General features: G+C 46.8%; 1 protein-coding gene across 1 annotated transcript in view; it reads right to left on the bottom strand.

Annotated features, from left to right (window-relative positions):
• The window catches only part of NLRC3 (NLR family CARD domain containing 3), a 66,701-nt gene that overhangs the window by 27,183 nt on the left and 14,325 nt on the right, over positions 1–25,193 (bottom strand). The window contains exons 3-8 of the mRNA XM_019507565.1: positions 18,129–19,872; positions 16,182–16,268; positions 14,022–14,105; positions 12,686–12,769; positions 8,182–8,265; positions 7,147–7,230 (exon numbers count right to left, since the gene is read on the bottom strand). Of these exons, the coding sequence (XP_019363110.1) occupies positions 7,147–7,230; positions 8,182–8,265; positions 12,686–12,769; positions 14,022–14,105; positions 16,182–16,268; positions 18,129–19,872 (2,167 nt within the window). The remainder of the gene's footprint in view (positions 1–7,146; positions 7,231–8,181; positions 8,266–12,685; positions 12,770–14,021; positions 14,106–16,181; positions 16,269–18,128; positions 19,873–25,193) is intronic.

Genomic DNA, 25,193 nt, shown 5'->3' with positions numbered 1-25,193 from the left:
TTCCTTTACAAGATCAGCTTTCATGGATGGTAAGGAATCTCCCTAACTCGGGCCTCCCTGTCGGATAGGGGTGTCCCATGGGACTGGTGGAAAACTGATGCAAAGTACCCATTTAGCAAGTTGGCTTTTTCCTGGGCATCGGTTGTCAGTTGTCCCATCTGGTTTAGCAGAGGTCCATCGTTGCCCTTGCTTTTCCTCCAGCTCCCTACATATCTAAAAAAGGACTTTTTATTGTCCTTGATATTTGTAGCTAGCTGGAGTTCAGTCGCAGCCTTGGCTTTCCTGGTTCACTCCCTGCAGGTCCGGACCAGAGCAGAGTATTCCTCCTTGGTGGTGGTTCCAGTCCTCCATCCTTTGTAGGTCTTTCTTTTGAGATGCAGGTGGTCCGCCAGTTCTCTGTAGAGCCAAGGGGTCTGCTGTGCCTTTTTGCTGCCTTTTCTCTGAGATAGGATAGACTTAGCTTACACATCCAGGATCGCTCCCTTGAGGAGCAACCACCCATCCTGAACTCCCCTCCCCACCCAGCTTCCCTTCGAACATTAGGTCACTGATTGGGTCATCCCTGGTTGCCAGTACCAGGTCGAGTAGCACTTTACCTCTCGTCGGCCCATAGACTTCCTGAGTCAGCTAGAGCTCATCCATGCACAAGAGGAAGCTTTGCAACTGCTTGGATTTGTCTGAGCGCTCTTCCCACGCAATGTCTGGGTAGTTGAAGTCTCCCATGACAACCATGAACTGGGAGTGTGTGGCCTCAGCCAATTCCCTGGCAAACTCCTGGTCAAGGTCTTGATCCTGGGTAGGAGGTCTGTAGTAGACTCCCACCATTGTGTCTCAAGTCATCCACTGTGGGTGCCAATGTCGGCTTGCAGGGAAGCGTAGCTCTCCTGGACATAGAGAGCTACACCCCCACCCCTTTTGTCCACTCCATCTCTCCTGTACAAAGTATAGCCATCTATACCCATGGCCCAGTCATGGTGGAGTCCCACCAGGTCTCCATTATCCCTATGAAATCATAATTATTTGTGTTTAGCTAGAGGACAAGTTCCTCCTGTTTATTCCCCAAGCTCCTGGCATTTATGTATAGGCACGCAAGTGTCCCCTTGGGGGCCCTAACCTTGCCTACAGTTCATTCCAGGGCTGGGGCAGGGGTGGGATTTCTTAATTGCCTTGGCCTGCTGGCTTTGCAAGGGTTGCTCAGTGGGCCAGCAGTGGTGGTAGTCCCCCCATTCCCCAATGGGCTTAGTTTAAAGCCTGGTGGAGGAGGTCAGCCAGTCTGGCCAAGAGCCTCCGCTCCAGTGGAGAAAGGTGGAGGCCATCTCTTCCCAGCAGCTCGCTACCTCTCTCACCAAAGAGCGGGCTGTGGTCATGGAAGCCAAAGCCTTCCCGATGACACCAGTGCCACAGTCTTTGGTTCACTACCTGGATCCTCCTCTCCCTCCTCAGCCCGTAGCCCGAGACTGGAAGGATCGATGAGAACACCACCTGCGCCCCCAACCCCTTAAGCCCTGCTCTCAAATCCCTGTAGCGCTTCATGACCTGGCTGGGAGCTCTCCAAGCCATGTCATTTGTGCCCACATGGATAAGGAGCATAAGGTAGTAGTCAGCAGGCTGGAGGTATTTAGGGAACTTCTCCACAATGTCTCAGATTCAGGCTCCCGGAAAGCAACAGACTTCCCGGGCTAAGGGGTCATGGTGACAAATTGTCCCCTCAGTCCCCCTCAGGATAGAGTCTCCCATGACAAACACTTTGCGTTTTGTCTTGGGGAGAGTGGGGGCGGTAGCTAAAGTAGAGCCTGTGTGCTATTTCAGATAGTAGAAGACTGCTGTTATGTCCCCCTTCAATTGTCTTTTCTGCAAGGTGAACAAGCCTGGTCCTCTCTTTGTATGGCTTGCCTTCCAACCCCTATATCATCTTTATCACCTGTCTTTGGACCCTTTTAAACTTCTTTAAATTCTTCTTAAAATGCAGAGTCCAGAACTGCATGGGCCATTCTAGATTACTCTCAATTAACTATCCATCTTCCGGTCATTTAACTAGCTCATAATTCTCCAATTTGCTTATGACAACAACTGGTAGAAATGGACACCAGGGCTCCTCTACCACTTCATCACCTGATGGGACAGCCCCCCTCAGATTACCTTCTCCTAAGGAAACTTCAGAGCAAACAAATGCATCTTGTTCTGCTTCTTGGACAGGGCCAGACCCGGATGGTGGCCGAGTGCAAGGCACAGCTAATGCCAGAGCCATGAGCTTGGCAAGAACAGTGACTGCACCTGATGTTTGTTCCCAGAGCTTAGGCTTTTTCACTGACACTCTCTGGGAAGGGAAGTTTGCCCAGCTTGCTGCCAGATGCATTGAGCTGCCCTGACCGTGGGAACACATATATCTAGTGCAGGGGTGGGCAATTATTTGGGTCTGAGGGCCACATAGGGAGTTCTGATGAGCTGTCATGGGCAGGTCAGCAGCCCCCTCCAGTGTAACAACTCACTAAAACTCCCTATTGAGCTTTGGGTGGACAGGGACCAGTGTTCAGAAGCAGGACAGGCGGGCAAGTCTGGGATTATGCGGTTGGGTCATGGGGCAGTGACAGCTTAGGCAAGGGCCTGGGCCAAACCATGATCCACTCCCTGCATGCACTGCCCAGTGGGGGTGGTGCTGCCTGGGAGCCAGCTGAGTGTTGGGCCAGGGAGGAGGAGGCAGGGGGAGGGCCGTATGTGGCAGAGTTTACCCAGGTGGCATGGTTTGTGGCAGCCCCTGTGGCACTCTGCATGGGGCTGAACCCTGCTCGGGGCAGCCCATGCCACGTGCCCACCAGCCTGGCCCCAGCCCCAGCCAGCGTGCAGCTTCTGGTGGGGTTGTTCCTGGTGTGGCTGCAGCCAGCCAGGTGCTGCTCTGCTCCTCTTGACTCTAGTGGCAGCTCCTCCTGCCCCTGCTGTACTACTCCAGGCATGTGGGGGAAGCTTCAATTGGGCAGCTCCCACTGGAGGTGAGAGGAGCAGAGCAGCACTGGAAACAGCCCTGCCAGAAGCTGCACATGCTGGTTGGGGCCTGGGCTGGCAGGTGGGAGCATGGTGCAGGCTGCCCCAGCAGGAGCAGGTGGGGCTCAGCCCCATGTGGAGCGCCACGGGTGCAGCCACAGCCTGGATCTAGTCAGTTGGCAGGCTGGACCCTGCCCACAAGCTGTATTTTGCCCACCCTACTGTAGTGGCATCACAGCCTTTCTGATTAGAAACTCTTGCTAGAAGGTATTGCTTCCAGCAATGGTATGTTTTAACAGGATAATGAGGTGACCAGCTCAAGCCCTTTTGAGCTGTGTGCAGCAAGTCCCCTCTAATGCAGAGCTCTCTCTCTCTCTTCCTTTGTGAGAAGCAGACTAGCCAACACCACAGGAATATCCTCCCCTTCCCCTGTTCCCACAGAAGACTCTTCCCATCCCCAGAGACTGACCTATGCTGGAGCTGGGGTGATGGTGGATGGATGCTTTGCAGGGAGCAGTGGGAGATACATGTTAACCTCCTCATATACCAGAGAGACTCCTCCAGAGATGTAAAATGGGCAGCTCCCCCTGAACAGTAAGAAGTCCTCCCTTTTGTAATGGAAATCACTGGCCATGCATCTGCAGTGGAACCAGGCAGTTGGGAGGCAATGCAGCTGCTGCAGACTGCCCAAGGCACAGAGGCCATGCAAGGCTGACCCAGAGATCTGCGCACACTGCTGATACTCATTCAGATATTAGAAACAGAAGATGCAGGACTGGAAAGGACAGCCTGTCCATCACATCCAGCCCCTGCTATCCCAGACATCACTTCAGACAATTCCTTCCATAACCATTAGAGCTTTTTTGTCCCCACTTCTTCTGGAAGGTTGTTCCTGAACCTCCCTGCTCTTACATTTGCAAACCTTACGGTTTCCTGCCTACTTCCCAGTTTTTCCTCGGCTGTTCTTGGGCCAACATTTTCCTTTGCCCTAAACAGCTTTTAGGTGTCCATAGGGTTAGATGTGAGCTAGGTGCTCACTTCTTTTGCAGATGGGAACTGGGGAGAGAGGCAAAGAGATGGCCAATCCTGACTCTCAAATGAAGAATGCAGAGGCAAACCTACACAGGGAATCCTGTGGAATTCCCTGCCCTTGACCGGGACTTTACCACACACTGAGAATCTGTCCAAGTGAAAATAATAGGCAAAGCCCTATTTTGCCTCATGGGTAACCACAGTGTAACTTGGAACCAACTCTGGATTACCTGATTAAAGTGTAGGAATGACTTTTCATAGATTCACAGAAGCCAGGGTCAGAAGGGACCTCAACAGATCATCGAGTCTGACCCCCTGACTAGGCAGGAAAGAGTGCTGGGGTCAGATGACCCCAGCCAGATGCTTATCCAGCCTTCTCTTAAAGACCCCAAAGATAGGGGAGAGCACCACCTCCCTTGGAAGCCCATTCCAAATTTTGGCCACCCTTACCATGAAGAAGTATTTCCTGATATCTAGCCTAAATCTGCTCTCTGTCAGTTTGTGACCATTGTTCCTTGTTACCCCAAGAGGCGCCTGGTGAACAGAGCATCTCCAATCCCTTCTGCATCCCCCTAATGAATTTGTAGGCGGCCACAAGATTCTCTTGAGGAGGCTGAAGAGGTCCAGGTCCCTCAGTCTCTCCTCATAGGGGCTGTCCTGTAATCCCCTAACCATACAAGCAGCCCTCCTCTGGACCCTCTCAAGTCTATCAACATCCTTCTTGAAGTGCAGCACCCAAAACTGGATGCAGTGCTCCAACTGTGGTCTGACCAATGCCACACAGATGGGAAGTATCACCTCCTTGGGTCTATTTGTCATGCATCTGCTGATACACAATAAAGTGCAGTTAGCTTTGCTGATGATTTCATCACACTGACAACTCATGTTCATCCTGGAGTTCACTGTGACTCCGAGATCCCTTTCCACTTCTGTGTTGCTGAGAGGGTCACTTCCCAGCCAGTAGGTGTGCTGGATATTTTTGCGCCCTAGGTGCAGCACTCTGCACTTGTCCTTGTTGTACTGCATCCTATTGTGTACTGCCCACTTGTCTAACCTGTCCAGGTCTGCCTGCAATTGTTCCCTACACTCCAGAGTGTGCACTTCACCCCACAATTTAGTATCATCCACAAACTTGGACAGAGTAAACTTCACACCCACATCCAAGTCACTGATGAAGATATTGAAGAATACAGGTCCAAGGACCGAACCCTGCGGGACTCCACTACCCACATCCTTCCAAGTCAATACCGACCCGTCTACTATCACTCTCTGGGCATGACCGCTAAGCCAATTTGCCATCTACCAGACTGTGTAAACACTTATGTCACAGCCTCTTAATTTATTTATGAGAATAGGATGAGATACTGTATCAAAGGCCTTGCTAAAGTCCAAGAAAACAACATCTACCTCTACTCCTGCATCTAAGCATTTTGTGACCCTGTCATAAAATGAAACCAGATTGGTCAGACATGCTCTACCTACTATGAATCTATGCTGGGTTCCCTGCTGCATTATTTTTCCCACTGGAGTCCCACAAATATGATCCTTCATAAACTTTTCAAAGACCTTTCCAAGGATAGAGGTGAGACTGACTGGCCTATAATTACTTGGATCCTCCTTCCTGAAAATAGGAACCACATTTACCCCTCTGGACATGCAAGTGCCCCTGTTACGACCCTCCAGAGGCACAGAAATGTCCTCAGATGCATCTACACATGCACTTTACTGCAGAGCTGATTAGGTCCACAGTAAAACATCACCATCTACACATATGCTATATTAGGGCACAGTAAATTAATTAATTCTGCTGTAAGATAGTACTGTCCAGGACAAGAACTGTCCTACAGCAGAGTAATTATGTCCACTGAAACACATGTAGACAGTGACCAGAGGTCGCTGGGGCACAAGTATGCTACAATACAGGGGCTGCCTGCCAGCTAGCCCCACAGACTGCATCTACATGAGATGCTAACTGTGCAGTTGTTACTGGGCAGGCGTTTAGTACTTGTATATACAAGTGCTAAATGACTATGCATTAACCAGAGTTACTGTGCAGTAGTGTCACTGAAAGGCTTTTAGGTGATGCTAATTGAGCAGTAACTCATTACTACTGCACAGTAGCTTCATGTCATGCTTCCTGCCACATGATACTACTGCACAGTAGTAACGAACTAGTCAGCATCTCATGTAGATGTGGCCACACTGTGGCATCCTCATGCTCCAGCCAGCTCCTCTGCAGTATGTTGAGCCAAGCTGAAGCAGCTGACCCCCTTGGTTCCCTGCTAACTGGGGTTGCTCTGCCCTGACTCAATGTGCTGTGGTCCTGGGTACATGTGTAAACGTGACACCTGGGATCAATAAACTCTGCATGAACTGCACTGGAGTTTTTTGTTACATGCTAACTGCACATGTAGATGAACTCCCCTAGTCCACATTTTGGTCATCCACTAGCTGAAAGAGAATTCCAGGCAATGTCCCCACATGCATTCATACATGTAAAGCTGTTCCTGTGTGTTAGTGTTTGCCCCCTCATACATGACTCACAACATGATGATATGCCATATGGAAACATCAGTGAATGTAAAAATATGTTTCCTATGGGTGCATCTACACAAGACACTGACTGCACAGTAGCCAAAAAATATTGTGCCGTAGCACGTCACAGCATGGACAGTGCTAATATGCTACTATGCAGTATTATTAGGCTGCTGCACGGTAGCATCACCTAAAAGATGTTCGGCAATGCTACAGTGCAGTAACTCTGGTTACTGCTCATGTATTTAGTGCTTGCTAATACAAATATTAAATAAAAGTACAGTAATGACTGTGCAGTAGCGTCTTGTGTAGATGTGCCCTGTAAGTACAAAAATATGTTTCCTCCATGGTTCTGAAATGAATTCCCCAGGTCCCACCCCAGAGTTTGCAAAGCAAACAATAACTTAGGACCAATAAGTAGTTCTTATAACAATCTACAAACACCCCACTAATTACAATTCAATGAAGGTGTCAAAATATGACCCTTATTGTACAAGTCCCAGCAGATGGGGATAGATCCAAGGGTCTCAGAAGTTAGTATCATGATCACTCAGTCAATTCCATCTTTCTGTTAAACTGGAATTTCTCTGTCTTTCTTACATTAGTTCCTTGAGACTCCCGTTCTGCTTCAGTGCTTCAGCAATTTGTTTTGCACCCTGGGGCCCAATGGAGTTCTTCTGAAGGCTGCAAAGAAGAGGGAAGCAGCCATAAACTCCCAAATGTAAGAATCATCTCATCAGTAACACACATTCACTATGACTATACCATTCTCTGCAGAGTTTCACTATCTCTGGCTGATGTACTTCTACCACTGTATATACCACACCTCACTAATAAGCAAAGGAGCTCTGCTGTACTCTCACTGCTATTCAAACTTCCATCCATGCAAGTGCAACTATTTCCACCTACTAAACTCAAAGCCTCAAATTATCTGTGGATGGATGCCGCATATCAGACAGTGTGTGGACTTACTGCATTAGAGTGGAGGATGACAAAATGTCAGGAGTGATTTTATCAGTAATGTCTATGACAGTGACATTATCAGTCATTCTCACCTTGACATATATTCACTCTGAAATGTACCCTGCTAGGTGTGACCTTAATGGCTAAAATAAACAGTGTGAACCAGGAAAACACAGACCAGGAAATAAAGGACACCTCCTTCTCATGACTCATTTTGCTGTCTAACATGTGTCCTACCAAGTATCTCTGCTTTGTCCCCTTCAGCTCCCTTAATAGAGGAATTACCCTGACCACATCCTCTGCCCACTGGCATTTCTGTTGTTTTAGAGTACTGGCAGGTGAGTGGGCTTGAGGGGAAATGGTCCTTTGCAAACGGAGGCCAGCTTTGAAGCAAGCAGTGCCGGCTCCTTTGTGTGAGATGATGGGACCCTTGTGTCTGGGGCCCAGGCACAACCAACCATGGAAAGAGGAGCCATGTTAACTGGAGCACAAACACATGATCATGTATCTAAGGGGAGACATGGAAAACAGTAAGACTGTGGGGCCTGCGCAGCTACCACATCTGCTTGTGCTTGGGAGGCCAAGCCATGAAGTGGCAGAGATTTTCTCAACTGCCACCCTTGCAGATGGCCATGAGAGGGAGCAGAAAGAAATCCACATGGGAGCACTCACTGCAAAGTCATCAGCTTGTGGTTTGTTAAAAGGGCCTCCGCCAAGAACTTAGCACCTTCCTCCTTTATTACATTATTCTGAAGGCTGCAAGAGAAAAAAAAAACATGATTACTGTGAACAACTGGGAATTAAAGCCAAAGACAGCTAAAACCTTTCCCTGCCCACATCAGATTACATACATTGAGCCCATGGAGATTCAGAGAAGAGCAGAAAAATCCCCTGTGGTTCCAATTTTGCTGCAACAAGATTCCTTCCTCTGGGGTCTCTGTTCCACCCTTTGGCCCTAGGGGACTCCTCTCCTGCCACGGAACATCTCGTATTTTTAAGAAAGCTCTTGTCCTTTCCGTCCTCCCTCCCTCATTCTAAATGCACTGGGGTCTTAGTCCATGTCACAACACCCAAATTAGATGTTTTTGACAAGTTTTTCACTGCAAAAAATTAGTTTTATCAGCAAAATTTTTTCCTGAAGCCATATTGATTTCACCGTGTTTCACTCAAAAAAAAAACCTTGAAAGATCAAACACTTTGTCTTAGCATTCCTTAACACATTTTGATTTGTAAATTTGAAATTATATTTTTCTTTGAAATGGGCTTGTGTTTTATTTTTAGAAAAAATAAGTGTTAAAAACATTGCAATCTCAAAAAATAAACAGAACCCTACAATTTTCTTTGAATGTTTTTATTCATCAAAAATTCCAAAAGCTTTCTGTTTCAGTCTGAACCAAAATGAAATACTAGTGCTTTCTTTGGAGTTGCCAGCAAACTGGCAAATCAGTTATTCACCAGTGATAATCCTGCTGTATCTGCTGAGAATTCCCTGATGACGTGCATGTTCACCAGGACTCCCACGCTGCCCTAGGATGCTCCACGCCACGCATGGTAGTGCCCCTAGAGTTACTGGGACAACTCAGTCAGGCCTTGTTGATACTCTGATTTGCTGCCGGAAGTCCTGGCAGCAGGCAACAGACAGCAGTTGCCACCATCCAACTACCAGACATGCAGTTACATGTTGCTAGTGACTCTGCATGCCTCCACAGCAACTCTGCCACTGGAGCGGGGTGCAACCTGAGGAGGCATCAGGCGCTGTAAAGACCACCAGAGCTGGCAGAAGGTGGAGGAGTGTCTTCTTGTGCTTTCTGCCAGCGACTGGACAGCAGAAACTGCTTAGCAAGGGGGCGGTAACTCTGCTGGTGAAACAGGGGCTCTGCTGCCCCACGGCAGCTCTCAGGATGCTTGGGTATGGACACACAGACATCAAGAGCTGTTTCAAAAGGGGAAATTTCAGAAGAGCAGCAGCTGTTACAATCTGCTTGTTACCTGTGGATAAGCTGGGAGCAATACAAATATAGCAAAACCAGAGCTCCAGTGTGTCCACACCTATTGCTCTCAAATCTTTGCTGGAAGGACTGGAGTGTGAATAAAGTCTCGGTGACAGATTTTAATCTACTGGGGGTCTGATTTGCAGTTACTCTTTCATACGGCTCCAGCAGGGTAAGGAGTTCAAATGAATGCATCCACTTCACACATTTGAAGCCCCTTAGCTTACCAGTGCAGTGGCAAGTAGCTGTACACTGAGAATACAACTCTTTATTTATAACAGCTCCTGAGAGGCCTTTTCTAGCTCTGCACTCCTGGAATACCGCACTCCCTATTCTCCTTGCCAGCTTCCCAGCTCTTCTGCTCACTAGAGTCAAGAAGAACTGAAGAAAATCCCCTTGTTGCTATTTGCCTGTTCCAGGAATCATTGATTGATGCTCTTGAAACTCATATATACATATATGAGTTTCAAGAGCTGCCTATACACATGCTGGTTCATGATCTAATTTGAACGCTCCAATGTGGCCTCATCGTCATATGTAGAAGCCCTCGTAGGTTTAAAAATGGCTGTTGGGATGCTTTACCCAAATCGTGTTGAATGAGGTCTAGATAAAGCATCCTGCAGGCATTTTTAAACCCATGGGGGCATAATACAAGTGACAGTGAGGTGTTTTTATTAGAGCGGCTGCCTGGGAACCACTCTAATTAAACAGTCCCCCACCCCTGACCATGTGTACAGACAGCCATATATTCCATGGATGTAAACGTCACATTGGGGAGAGTGGTTTGTATTTTAAGTAGCTTGATTTTTAAATGCCTGTTGAGTCATATTGGCCAATGATGTAGGCTGCTTCAGTAAACCCATGCAAAGCAGCAATTCATTACAAGAACAGGAGTGGTGGCTGAATAATAAAGTAAATAAAGACAGTGTGTTGTCTCTCAGCCAGATGCATGCCTTGCACAAAGTTATGCCCTTTGCAGAGGGTGTCAGGGGAGGAAGAATTCTAAATACTTCTAGGTATTTGGTCCATGGAAAGAGAAAAGAGGAGATAACCAGACCCTGAACAAGGACTAAGCACCTTTCAGTCCAACTAGCTGGCTCAGTTTTGCAAATGACAGGAACAAGACGCTGGATACACTCCCACAAACTGGCCCATTCAAATGTCAGCCAATCGCTAGATCACATGGGCCTGATCCAGTAGCATAACTAGGAGGGATGTGCAGGGCACCAGCCCTGGGCGCTGGAATAGAGAGTGTGCGCCAGAGCAGCAGTGGTTGGGTGCTGGGGCTCCATGCCGCTAAACCAGCTGCTGCTGGGCACAGGGCAGAAAGAGATGTGATAGCAGAAGCCAGAGTCTCTGAGTGCCTGGGGCAAGTAAAATGGCCCCTCTAATTCCCTCCTACTGCACTGTTCTCTGGGGCTCTGCACCCCACCCTCCTCCAGATCCCCAGCAGGGTTTGTAAGTTATTACATATAATTAAGTTAAGTTTGTCTCTGGCCTGATTCTGATAACAGAGTTTCTCACTGGTGTAAATTCACTGACTTCAAATGAGCTATTCCTGACTTATGCTGCCATGGGTGAGGAGGATAAGGCTCATTACAACAGGTGCATAGTAATGAAGTGAAAAATACAGCAAGTTTGATACGCAGCATAGGGGTCGGCACCCTACAGACCACAAGCTAGATCCAGCCCATGAGCCACTTGATCCAGCCAACAGACATGGGTTTTGGCAGCATTTGCTCTCCCCCTAGGAAAAGTGGTGGCAGCAGCTGGGTCCTAGCACCTGCCCATACCAGAACTGAACTGGGTCAGTCTGGTTCACAGCCTTGCCAGGCTGATGACTGCTGACCTAGAAAAAGTATTCCCCTACACCTTTGATTTCAGTCCATGTTCATTTAAACCTCAATATATCCAAACCCGCATAGGCCAAACCATTAAGTTTCTCCTCATTTCATCCTCAAAGCCAAGGTAAAAGGCATGTGGAAGTGCTAATTTTAGACTGTAGAGCATAATGATGTGAAAGAGAATTTGCCCCAAACCTGACCTTGTCACATTAAATAAGAGTGATGATGACAAAGAAAACCCAAGAACACGGTGTGAACAGTATGTGCCCATCACTGTGTGGTCTCCTGCAGCAACAATTATGTGCCTCTCTCAGTCTGAAGCATGTCATGCATGGTATCTCTAACGGGTGGAACAGTCCCTTCAACATGAGTGACACCATAAACCAATGTATTACTGTAAAGAGGCAGCAGCTTCACTGAACATATCACCAAACCACCTGGGAAGCTATGAAGAACTAACTAGGCTTTTTGAAGCATCTTGTGCTTGTTCCTTTGTAAAACTCAGATGAAATCTTAGGGTTTCTTTATGTTGCCAAGTAGGGTCACCCCAAGACCTAGTTTCCAGCCCAAACCTAGCAATCATTCACATTAGTTCTGCCTCTGGCAACAGTCCAACCAACCCTGCTAGCTCTCCTAAGTGCCAGATTCCAAAGCTGACTTTTCCCCTCATCCAATCCTCCCAGCAGTGTGTTCAGAGCTTACCCAAGTTAATGGTAAAAATTTCAGGAAGTCCAATAGCACTTGGGGTCTGGCCCTTCTACGACTTATTTGCCCTCTCTACTGCCCATAATCAGAACTAAGTATGGAAGGAGACACAAGAAGCAAGATGACTGACTTCTAGAAGGGCTCTGCTCAAACCCTTCTATGAATCAGTCCACCCACTTCTGTGTTTGACATGCAACCATGGCAAGTGGATAAGGACAAGGAGGGGCAGCTCATGTATGCCAGGCTAGTTAAGGGCAGCCTTCTAAGTCAATCCTAAGTAGCAGCATAGACATACCCTTAGGGGTATTTGCTTCTGCCAAAGCCCTGGTGGTGAGGAAGGGGTTATTCCAGGATGCGGCTTATTCCAGTGGTTATTCCAGGGGTTATTCCAATTTTAATGTCTACTGTACTTTGACCACTATATGGTGCAAGCTGAGTATACCTACCCTGGGCTAACAGATTCACTTAGTACCCAGGATCTTTTCACTCTAAGACATTTAAACATCTTCTAGTCTATGACTGTTCATAACCTGAACATGAGACATTTTCCCAGTGGTCTCTTAGATGTTCATTTCCTCTATGAATCTGCCTTCAGAAGAATGTGATGAAGGTAAAACACATTTAAAATGCACTTACTTCAGGGAAAGAAGACTTTGGTTTTTTCTCAGTGCTTCAGCAAGTGCTTTTGCCCCTGAAGGTCCAATAGAATTGCTCCGGAGGCTGGGGAGAGGACAGGGGTAGGCAAAGACAGGCAGAAAAGCTAAAGTTAGGAAATCAGAACTAGACTTGTTTCACAGAAATACACTTTTGCCACCAGCTGTCTCTGATTTCTGTAAGATGTCCCAAGCAGAAAGCATTTAGTAGTGGGTCTGATTGCACCTCAGACAGAATGCCTCAGTTTGCCAAGCCCCTTGAGATCATCAGGAGCACTTCTTCCACTATCTGAGGCACAAGTGGTTGCATCCTGCAGTTACAATTCCTTCAGTAATATGATCACATTGGGTCTCTCATATTAAGAATGTGAGACCTAGCTGGTGCTTTGGTGGAAGACCTCCAGGAAGAACCCAACTGGGGTAGGGCATAGTGTTGGTGATAGGTCACCCTGTTCCTGCCAGAATAGGTCCTAGGGTTCAGATAAGGAGACACAGTTCTTCAGCAAAGATCTATAATTGCAGTGGTGACAATTTGTGGTCATGAAAGTTCTATTAGCACTTTCTGAAAGTGTCAGGGAGTTAGCGCCAGGGTATGACTGCACAGCAGTGACTGCAGCTCGTGTAGACATGTCTGGAATAGATTCAAACTAGCTAGCTAAGATATCAAAACCAGTGTAGGAGCAGAATCATGGAGCAGAGCTTTTCAGGCAAGTTAAGTAGCCACTCTCAAGGAGCACCTATTAGTTTAAAATTAGCTGAAGTGTGTCAGCATGCACTGTAGACTATACTGTAGACATAAACAGCATCTTGGCCGAAATCTTGGCTTCACTTCATTCCACCTCTCCTAAATTTCAGTACTATATATCTTGTTGAATGTATCCTTTCAGCAGGATATATAATAGTATTCACCTTCCCTAAACTGCTCTGTCAATCGGTGTAATAGCTGGGACAGAATATCACCTCTCTAGAAGCAGGGATTGCTGTTGAAGGAGACAAGGGGCCTTTGCACACAGTTGACCCAACATGTGTTCATCTAGTAGAGAGCAGAAATATGTGTGTACACATTTGCCAGCCAACAACAATATTTTGCATATCTTTAGTGCTTCCAGTGATTGACCACCACTTCCCCCCCGCCTCCAGATGCTTCTGAGAAGCAGTTAGATTGGGTAGAAAGTATCCTCCAATTTGGAGAAACTAAGGTCAGCTGAAGTCACCAGTTTAATTACTAGGTTTTGGAAAAGAAAACAATTAAAGAAAACATGTGTACACAGCCACCCAAAGAGCATGCTCATGTCAGATAAGATACTCATACAACTTACTCAAGGACCATCAAGGTCCTGTTGACCATCAGGGATCTGGCGAGAGCTTTGGCTCCTTTGTTGCTGATCTGGTTTTCTGCCAAACTGCCCAGAAAAAGAAATCAAGAGTACAGGATAAGGATGGTGAGTCCAATCCCTGCCCCAGAACATCTCTGCAAACTCGCTGCTGGCCACACAAGCAGCTAAGGAAGGAGACAACTGAGAAATGTGGACAGGAGAGAGATCCTCTTATAAAAAGAAGTGCATAGTGGAGGTCCCATGTTGGACAATACAGTTCCATTGATTAATAATCAGCTAAAATTGCCCTGTTGTTAACTTGTTAGTCCCTACATACATGTCAACTGGGGACTGCTTCATTTTCAGGGATGGATTCAGGCACAGTAAGAGGTGGGACTATGCAGTGACAGGGAAAAAGGCCAGCTCCTGTGGGTAGTTCTCCTGAACTGCTAGTAGAACTCATTGCAGGGATGAGTCTCAGCTTCCCCAGCAGCCTCTTAACTGGGAACCATCCTTCATGTTTCAGCCTCCCCCTCTGGCAATAACTGACTACCCCTTCCCCCCCAGCTGGAAGCCAGCCAGGCAGTGAGAAGGTGCTGTGCATCCCTGAGGCTGAGGCTGAGGCTGAGGCTGAGGCTGAGGCTGAGGCTGAGGCTGGCTAGCAGGGAGCTGGAGTGAGTCTGTGCTGGGGCAAAGAACTGGAAGCAAGGAAGAGAGAGGTGGGAAAAAACAGACTGGCTGCTTGGGGGCTGTTACTTCCAGACAGGAGAGGGGTCTCCTCCTGCAACAGGGAGAAGCAGAGGAGGAGAAATCGTTAACTTAGCCTCAGTGATTTAGGGCAGAGTGCAAAGACTAACTGCACAATACCCATACTCAGCGTCCTGCTTTAATCATCTGCCCCAGGGTTCTCACACCTGGACCCACTATCCCAATCCTACTGTATAAGAAGATACAACCTGACAGCACATGTCACTGCACAGTTTTCTGCACAGATGACTTTGAAAGCTCTGGTATTACTTAGGGACTGATACCTTTAATGTACAAAGGCAGATCATTTTAACAGATCAGAGTGCGCATCTATATGTCACCCTATGTTGCCATAGTGACATGCTACATTGCCATTCGACACACTACAGAGATGTAGCAATCATGTGAGTCTCCATGCGATCAGCAGCTACTTTGCAGTAGCAGCGCACTCCCCCATTTTAGCATGCCACTATGGTGAAGTAGCAGTAAAAACTAGCCATGTGCTGCGTGCAGGGCGCAGTATGGGCGGTTACTGTGCCATGCTTCAGTACTTCCGAAAGAAAGTACTAAAGCATGGCGCCATAACAACGTCGATGTAGGCGACGTGTAGACATGGGTGACTGGTGCTGCCTTAGTTGGGGGGGGAGGCACATGCCTCCCCAGTAACCTGGGCAGAGGGGGGGTCCCCCGCAGCCAATTCCAAGGCAGCCGATCACTCTGGCCAATCAGTGCAGCCATTTCTGGCCACTTCTGGAAGCTCAGTGGCACTCCACTCCCCGGCTGGCGCTTGCAGGGGGCGCACCGGCACTCCTGCCTGCCCATCGCCTAAGCACCCCCATGCACCCCCTAGGCATCACCAGTGCATGTAGATGTGGCCAGAGACAACATCTTCCAGCCTTGGGAAACACACTTTCAGTGATAGCCCCAGTCTGAGGCATCTTGACCTATTCCTTGTTAAGGCCCCATTTCTGATTTCCACTAAAAGACATTCGGTAATCGCAAAGCAGAGAAGCAGGTATTTTAGTAAAAGTGTTAGTACAAGTCATGATCCTCACTTTCTTGATCATTGACTTGCCACCCAAACAGCAGGTTTAGAAATGACAAAGAAACTGAAATCTTGCTGAAAATAACTTAGGTAGGTGGTACTAATCATGGGTTTTGGATGAGTCATGGGCTACATTACTAAATTGTGAACTGCCATTAGCAAGTAGACAGAGACAGACCACTTGTCTGTAACTGAGACAAACCAATGGACTGGCCAATCTTTCCACCTACCCCTCCTGAGGATTGTGGTCTGCCCTGGATGTGAAATTGTTAAAAGAAATATCACACTTCTTGACACAGCACTTCAACAAATGACACCATTATCAACCTTACCATCATGTTGGCTAATCAACATTATCCAGTAATCAGTACCTGATCTTTTGAATCTGACAATCCTTCACACTCAGCACACTACTCAACAGCTCCATCACATTGTCCTTAAACTGGTTGTTGTCCAGCCTAGCCAACAAAAAAAATAGAAATTGCTGACTCAGAACAAAACATTTTTTTAATAATGAAATGAAGAAATGGAAATAATCATTATATGTAACTAAAAGCAAGAGCTCTCTGAAATTGAAAAAGTCCTGAGCTATTTCATTCTTAAGTTCATTGAACAACCCCCATCAAGAGGTAATGCATAGGGAACTACTGAACTTGAGGTGGTGGCCAGACAATTTTGCAGGCAGACCCTGGGCTGGCCTATGGGCACCTGCGTTCTGCCTCTGGCTCAGTTGCCCCACACCCTACCAGACCCGGGCATTGACTTGGCATGGGTCAGGGGCTCCAGTGGCAAAGACAGCTCCTCCTGCATCACTCTGGCTGCCTTACACTCTACCTGCTGCAGCCCCCCGGATGCCACCAGCTGGGAGTAAGGCAGAAGCTGGAGTGCCAGCAGTCTGCCCCCACCCCACCATCCCACTGCAATGCTGGGGGGATTCAGCAGGCCTCTCCTTCTGTCTTGGCCTGACTGAAGACAAGTTGATGCCACCCTTCTCTATGCCACCACTGCCCTGGCCCAGCTGTCAGGACCTTGTGGCACTGCTGCCCCTTGTGCCCCCACCCCGCTCCACCTCCATTCCTCTTGCTGCGAGCAGCCCCATCAGCTAGAACATGGGAGAACCACTTTCAATCCCTGCACTTTTGTTTCCCATATTCTCTAAACACCAGGCTACTATGTATTCTGGGGAAGGGCCCTCTCCTGCTGGAGTTGTTCTACTTGGTATACATAATTAAGTATTCATAAGAACATGGACTTGATCTGGGCTCATCAACAGCCTGCATGAGGGCCATCATCACAGGGCTATGGAGTTAGTCTCTGTGCAAGTCCATGCTTATTTATTTATACCAAGTAGAACAGTTCCAACAGAAGGAAGGAACATATCCCTTTGTCCAAGTAGTCTGGAAGGCAGGGCACTTCCCTGGGATAGAGGGATGCATGCTATGAGTCAGGTAGCACAGGGACCTAAACCATGCTCTCCCACATCCAAGATGAGTAGTCTGATCATCAAACTATTTTCTGTGCTAAGGCAGCCTCTTGTTCTCTAATTCTGACCAGAAATTCCACTCTAACTGGTCCACTCCTAGGAAAAGTCTCAATTCTGATGTGTCAGTATTTTCAAGGGAAAAACTATTCCATTCAGAAATCCCCAACCTGGTCCATACCATAGAGAAGCCAAAAAACTATAGTGAGGGTGGGGCTTATCAGAGATAAGGATATAACAAAAATGTAGTTCGAGTAAAACTGCCTGCCTTCTGCTGAAGACATTAGCCTGGTTACCTCCAGCAGTGCACACAGCAAAAAACCCAAATCTCCTGAGAGGCCCCCAAAGTGCAAGATAAGCCAACCTGTCAAGATAGTTAAGATGACACTGTTTTAGGAAGGCACTAAAGTAGCACCAGATTTGGCCATTAGCAATGGCACTTTCACTTCTTTGGCTCCTGTCATCCAAGGGCACATTGCTTTACAAAGATATTGACTGAGCAAGTCTACCAGAACCCTCACTAGGTAGGCAAATATTTTGATCTCCCTTACAGAGGTGGAAAAAGGCAGGCACACTGATGAGAGGTGACTCCCCCAATGAACCTAGAGCCCTGATCAGAACCAAAGTGCCTTGACTTTCCACCTCCTGGCCACATTGTCCTAATACCCCATAGTCCTGCCATCCTCAACATATATTTCAATTTGCAGGCCAACCTGTTTGGTCTTGAATAAAATAACTATCTTATATCCTTTCAATATATATTAGTTTGCACCAGGCACAACAGAAATGTGGAAATACCCAATATCCTTTCCCCAGATGAAACCCCATGATGACCTACCGGAGATTATGACAGAAGAGAAGCTGGGAAAGTAGACTTTTGCAAATATTGTAGGTGAGACAGTTGGAGAGATTTGTCTCTTCCATGCACACCTCAGAGACCTGCAAGAGATAAGCCAGGGCAGAGCAGTTCACTGGAGTTAACATCCCAGCTAAGCTCTCATTTTTCATAGCTTCCTCCACTGTCTTGGCAATCTCCATGTGCTGTATTTCATACAAGCACTGCATGACATTTACTGTCCGGGAGGAGATGACGTAGTCAGTGTTCAAGCAGCTCTGGAGAAAACTGATCACCAGACTTCTGTAGTTATTTTGCTCATCCTTTACCAAGAGCCAACCAGACAGCAACTTGTTCACCTGTGGGGAGAGAAGGCCAGAGAGAAAGCGTACAAAGATGTCCAGCTGCCCATCCTCCAATTGCAGTGATCTCTGGACAGCATTCTTAAAGTGATTGAAGAAACCCAGCTTGGGCCAAGACATCCCACTCTCTGTGAAGAGGTCAAATATTGCCCGCTTTGCTGCAGTGTAGTAATACATGGCTGCTAAAAACTCCTGAATGCTTAAATGGGAGAAATAGTATGCAGTGAAGTTCTGCATCTCTTCCTTGAGTAATATCTTACTGCACAAGCCGCCTTGTAGCGCTAGGAGATCTCCACCATAGGCTTTCAAGTCTTGTTCATAAAATATGTACTTCTTTTTGAGCAGCCCATAAAATGCCAGCCTACCCAGGTTGCCAATCACCTTCTTGCTGTTGTTCATGGCTTGCTCTATCCTGGGAGTCTCCCTCTGCTTATCCTGCCAATCACTGCTTAATGCCATTTTAAAATAATATGAATAGATTTCTGTTAAGGTCTTTGGAACAGTTGTTACTTCCTGGGACTGATCAGTGCTGTTCTTTAGAAAATAGCCTATTGAAGTACCAGAAATCCAGCAAAAAGCAGGGACTGTGCACATAACATGCAAAGACCTGTTAGCCTTGATATGATAGAAGACTTGGTGGGACAAGTCCTTGTTGTCAAGGAACATCTGATCCAAGAACTCCTTGATCTCCACAGATCCAAACCCTTGAATTTCTGTCATCCGGTCAACTAGCCCACCTGGGATCTGGCTGGCTGCTGTTGGTCTGGAAGTGACCCAAATGGAAAACTCCTGTAACAGGTTGCCACGGATAATATTAGTGATCAAGTTGTCTACTTGAATCTCCTTTTTGGGGTCTGTGCAAACTACTGTGTTAGAAAAATCTAAAGGAGTCTTAAACTCATCCAGGCCATCCAAAATCAACAGAGTCCGGACAGTCCCATTGGAGATAAAACTTGGTTCTGTTATGTGAGGGAACGCTGACCGGATGAGCCTCTCAGCAGAGAGTTTCTCATAAGTGTTGAGTTCCCGGAAGGTAAGTGGCAGCACAAATATGATGTCCTTATTAATCTCTCCTTTTGTCCATGTGTAGACAAATAATTTCACCAAAGTGCTTTTGCCAACCCCAGCTACACCCACAGTCACAGAGATCCGAGGACATATGCTGACTTTAGACAGAGGCAGGAAGAGTTTCTCCAAGGGGATATTCTTGGATATATTCCTAATGCCTTTGGTGGCCTCTAGCTGCATGACATCATGCTCTTTCTGTTGGATATCTGTCAAACCTTCTACCAGCAGAAGATTAGTAAGCCTCCGTAGCTGGCCAGTCTCCAAGCCATTTCCATAGCGGTTCTGGAGACTTTCCAAATGTTTTTGCACCATAGGTTCTGCATAGACAGAAGAAAAAGAGCGGATTAAAAAGACAGAAAATAGCCACAACCACAGGAAAATAGGTTTGAAAACCACCGGGTATTGGCAGTGGATGGGACTATGAGAAGTTATGTGTGCTCACTTTGGATATACACTCATCAGCTAACAATAAATGTACTTGCTCCTGCCACTGGCTACCAAGATTTTTTCTAGCTAGACATTGACTGAAAGTCAGCATAGGAAGCTTTACCAGAAGCTGCAACTTTCAATAAATGTTAACCAGCTGAATAACAGAAGTTAGAAAAGATAGATGAGGTCACCTGACCTGTCCCCCAACCAGGTCACACAGTTGTCCTCTATTCCATCTTTATAGTAATCTGTCCAGCTTAATTTGAGACTTTTCTTAATGAAGTTTAAACACGGAAGGGACAATTTTTTTACCATGATGTTCATAAATTCTCCGTGCCACTTTCCTGTCAATGCTGCAGAATCTAAGGCAGAAATGGTACTGCTCCTGTGTTAAATTGCCTTAACAGAAAACACTGGTTTGATATAAATGAAAATCATTTATTTCAGGGAGACACCCTCAGCAACAGAAACATGTACTCTGGAAATTAAATCGTGAGGAAGCTATGTACCTCACAGAGTTATCATGATGTCTATTAGTGACCCTTTTATCACACTAAAGGTCCCATAAACAGACCAGCATCACTCAGCAACTGAACTTAGACAACTGCAGCTTTGCCACAAGCTAAAGTGAGATATAGTCCAATATAGCTAAAGTTCAGCTCCAAATGTCTCAGTGCAAGTTTCCCATTCACAGCAACCTTCCCAGGAATAAGGATGTCTGTGATTCCCAAATGAAACATCAATACAATTCCACCTTGGGGGCTAAATTCAGAGCTGTTAGAGGAGAGTGGTGTTGATCTGAATCTTGCCGCTGCTGTACACCCCTGTGGAGGTCCTCATGCAGTCTCACAGTCACTTTGAATTGAGCATTAAGGACTCTAAGCAAAGGAGTGTTTATTCAAGGTGGGAAGTGTTTTTTACAGATTTTTACATCTTTCTCAGTTGCCTTTCTTAATAAACTCTTGATTCCACAGCTTTATTTTAAAACAACATAAACTCCTTTGCACTCGGAAACAGTCAGAAGAAACATGGAAGGAGGGGAGGTAAGTTACATGTTAGCAAATGGATAAGTTAGCCCATGTAAAGGCATGTCCCAGAATAGTTTCACCAGTTACACCAGTATTGTGGATTAAGAGCATCTTAATTATGCTCAGCTTAAATTATTTCCCAGGAGACATAAAATAAATGGAGAAAACCATTCATACTTGAATGGGAACGTCCACAAAGGGGTTTATTACAAAACTGGTTGAAAGTCAGATGGATTCAGATGATAAACCCTTTGAGAGGGGGACCAGGTTTTTCTTTGTGTTTGTACAGTGCTAAAACACACTTGGCACTGTAAATAATCATGACAGCTTGCTCATTAATTTTTAAAAACAGCACACAACTTGTCCAGATTCTGCTAGATGTTAATAGACAGAAACAAAACAGAATGAGGATTAAACTCATGGTGACCTCAACCATCGTGTTAGTCAATTCTGTTCAGTGCAATTATCATCCACATACTGTATCTCTGATTGCACTATTCAAACTTTCCTACTAGAAGCAGTACTGAAGCTTAATTTCAATACCTAGGTAAGTAATTATTAAGCAAAACACCCGAAAATTGCTTATACTGGAGTGCAGCCTAAAGCAGAGAAATGAAGCGAGACAAATTGGTCTTAAGGCGTGGAGTCTTGGATCAGGAGACACAGAGTTATACTCCTGACACAAACATATTATTCATTATAAAATAAAAAAATCTCATTAGACAAAACAGTGAAATAAACAAAAAAACCACTCTCAAAACTGAAACAACAGATTTTGATTTTGTAATTTTAATTGATTAAAAAAATTAGTCTGGGGGGGGATTTTTCTTTTATGGAGAATTTCAACATTTGCAGGTCTTGTACAGGAATCAAAATGAAAACAAATATAACAATCCACAAATAACCAGGAAACTAAATTTCCCTGCTCAGAGGGATTCCCGCGTGTCCTTCTTACAGCCCTCAGGTACCCAGGGGAATGCCTATGTCTAGTCAGCTTGGCTGCAGAGGGACAGGGGAAGAACAAGGCCATGTCACTGTTGTCTTCTCATCTCTGACTTGCTCAATGATTTCTACCAGACATGGGAGCAGTAGGAAGGAGTTCTCCCTGCACACAGATATGACCCAGCTTATGTTCTGCATGTTTGACTGTTCGATAATGGTAGCTTTGTGTATTTCTCATCTGCATACCAGGCCTGTGCGAAGCAGCTAGTATTTGATTAGGATTCGACTGATTCAGGGGACAGTGATTCGATTCGGTGATTGGAATCACTGTCCCAGATTGATTCGGCTAAATCTGATTCGGACATTTGGCTGCCGCCAAATCAGCCAAATCTCCAAATCAAGCGGGCCCAACCCCCGCCTGCTCTCCCAGCCCCATCAATGGCTGCCCCACCCAGTACCAGCATCCCAGCTCTTTAAAAAAAAAAAAGCCCTGCACTCACTGGCTCTTGCCAGGTTGGGGGGGTGATCCCTGCTGCCCCCCACTTCCCTGTGCTGAGGGGGGGGCTCTGCCATGAGCCCTCAAATACCCTCATGGCTACTGCTGCAGCTGGTGAGGGCAGGGCGTTTTTTGTTTTTTTTTTTTTTTTAAGTGTTGGGAGGCTGGGGCCGGGCCGGTAAGTCATTGACAAGGCTGGGGAGAACAGGCAAGGGGCAGGGGGTGCTCAGGGGGGCTGGGAGAGCAGGCAGGGGATGGGGCCTGGCAGGGGTCCCCCCATGGTCCCCTCCACCCTTCTCAACCCCCGTCCCACCCCCTACTTGCTGGCACAGAGCCTGGGGCCAGCTCCCTGCAGCGGCAAGTGGGGACTGCCCGAATCTCCGCATCTTCTCTGAATCTTTTCTGAATCGATTTGGAGGCTTCAAATAGATTCGGACCTTATAATTGGTCTCCCAATTTGATTTGGATTCAGAAATTCAGCCACCAAATCAGGCCAAATCTCCTCTAAATTGAATCAGCAACTGAAGCTTCGCACAGCCCTACTGCATACACTCTTTAACATGCAGGTTTGAGGGGCTGCTTGTGCTTATTTTCACTGTTTGTTGTCAGGAGTTATGCTGTTTGAAGTTAAAGTTCACATTTGCAAAGGGCAGTTTTTGAGTCCACCAGCCATCTGTTCCAAACTGTGAAGTTTGGAGGTATGTGAAGTTGATGCCAAGTTATACAAAGATAATTAAAATGCCCTCATGGTAAGCTGTTCCAAGGTCTGCAATGGTGAGAGTTTTAGTGCAAAAGGTTAGACGTGAGGACTAGAAGAGATTCCAGACAAGAATCACTCTTTGGATAGCTTTGTGGCTTATCAACTGCTCGAGAAAAAGTGCTTGCAAGCATCATTTTCTACAATGGGTTCAGGGAGCAACCTGAAACTCACTGGGGGCATCTATACATGCTATTAGCATGCAGCAATGAACTCCAGCACATATTGCGCTGGAGTTTCTTGCTCCCGGGCACTGTGTTTGAATATGCACATGGGACCGCAGCACGTTGAGTCAGGTCAGAGTAGACCCAGCTGGCAGAGAGTCCGGTGGGGTCAGCCTGCCAGCCCAGAGCTGCTCCAGCATGGCTCAGTGTGCTGCAAAGGGGCTGGCTGGGGCATGAGGGTGCTCCAGTGTGGAGCTAGCCAGCAGGCAGCTCCACACTGAAGCACCCTCATGCCCCAGCCAGCCCCATCAGCATACATATGTATTATTGTATTTACAAGTACTATCCTGTGGCAGAGCTAATTAGTTTCTTGCACCCTAATAGCCCTACATGTGTAGATGCTGAGAAATTTACTGCAGAGCTAATTAACTCCACAGTAAGCAAGACAGGCACACTATTGTTGAAAAAGCTGAAAAAAGCCCTGAATCTACTACTGACATAGGACAGGTCTAAAAGAACTGGAATAGCAGTCTGAAAAGGAAAGAGACCCCAGCAAAGGAGTGGCAGAGACCCTGGTGGTAGTGGCACTTGGCAGAGGTTCCAGATGACAGTGCTGGGTAAGGCTCTTTTTCCAACTGACTGGGCTAGGTGATAGGTCCCTGGGTTGGTTTGCGAGTCGCTGGGCACACCTAGAGACATTTACTTGAGAGTAGACTAATTAGCTCAGCAGTAAATGTCTCACACCTACATGTGTGGCCCGATTAGGCCACGGGGAACTAATTAACTCCACAGCAGGGTAGTGATTGTAAATATAAACACTAGCCTGCCCTGCTGCAGGGTTTTGCAGACACTGTAGACACTGACTTGGTTGGCTGCAGCTGCCTGCCAGCTAGCCCCACACTGAAGCACCCTCGTGCCCCAGCCAGCCTCAGGCTGACAGGCTGAACCCCAGATTCTCTGCCAGGAGGGGATGCTCTGACCCAGTTCAATGTGCTGTGGTCCCAGGCACATGTTCAAACAGTGCACCCAGGAGCAATAAGCTCTGGTGCAATAAGCACTGGAGTTCATTGTGGCATGCTAACAGCATGTGTAGACAGGCCTACTGTAACTGTAATCTGGTTTGAGCTTGTGCTGACTGTGATCTGAGATATAGTTATGGGTTAATAGTTAATAGTATGTTTATTACCTTTTTTCTTGTAATATACCTTGTTTTAGTTTAACATTGGCTTGTCTGTAGGGAGTTTGTTCACATTAGAACACCCAGTTAAAATTGGTTTTCCCAGGTTTCTGGGTAGGGATTCAGCCTAAATCTGAGAAGTGATATAAAACCCCTAAAGTTGAACCCAGTCCTTGTTACTTGAAGGCCGAAGACCTTCAAGTCAGCCAGTCCTGATGGGTACTCAGGGAGCTGGCAAGCTGGCAAGCATCATAGCTCAGCCCCTGGCAAAGGTCTTTGAGAGCTCTTGGCGCTCTGGTGAAGTGCCCGAAGATTGGAAGAGGGCCAATGTGGTGCCTATATTCAAGAAAGGGAGGAAAGTAGATCCGGAAAACTACAGGCCCATCAGTCTGACCTCTATCCTGGGGAAGGTCTTGGAAAAGATTATCAAAGAGGCCATTCTCAACAGACTAGCTGAAGGCAATATCCTGAGAGATACCCAGCATGGGTTTGTTGTGGGTAGGTCTTGCTTGACCAATCCCATTTCCTTTTACAACCAGGTAACCTATCACCTGGATAAGGGAGAAGAGATTGATGTCATATATCTTGACTTTAAAAAAGCCTTCGATCTGGTATCCCACGATCACCTCTTGGCTAAACTGACTA

This window comes from Gavialis gangeticus, unplaced genomic scaffold (genome assembly GCF_001723915.1).
Source record: "Gavialis gangeticus isolate Ggan-Ray unplaced genomic scaffold, GavGan_comp1, whole genome shotgun sequence".
In the NCBI taxonomy this organism is placed as follows: domain Eukaryota; kingdom Metazoa; phylum Chordata; order Crocodylia; family Gavialidae; genus Gavialis; species Gavialis gangeticus.
This window is presented reverse-complemented; position numbering and strand designations above follow the sequence as displayed.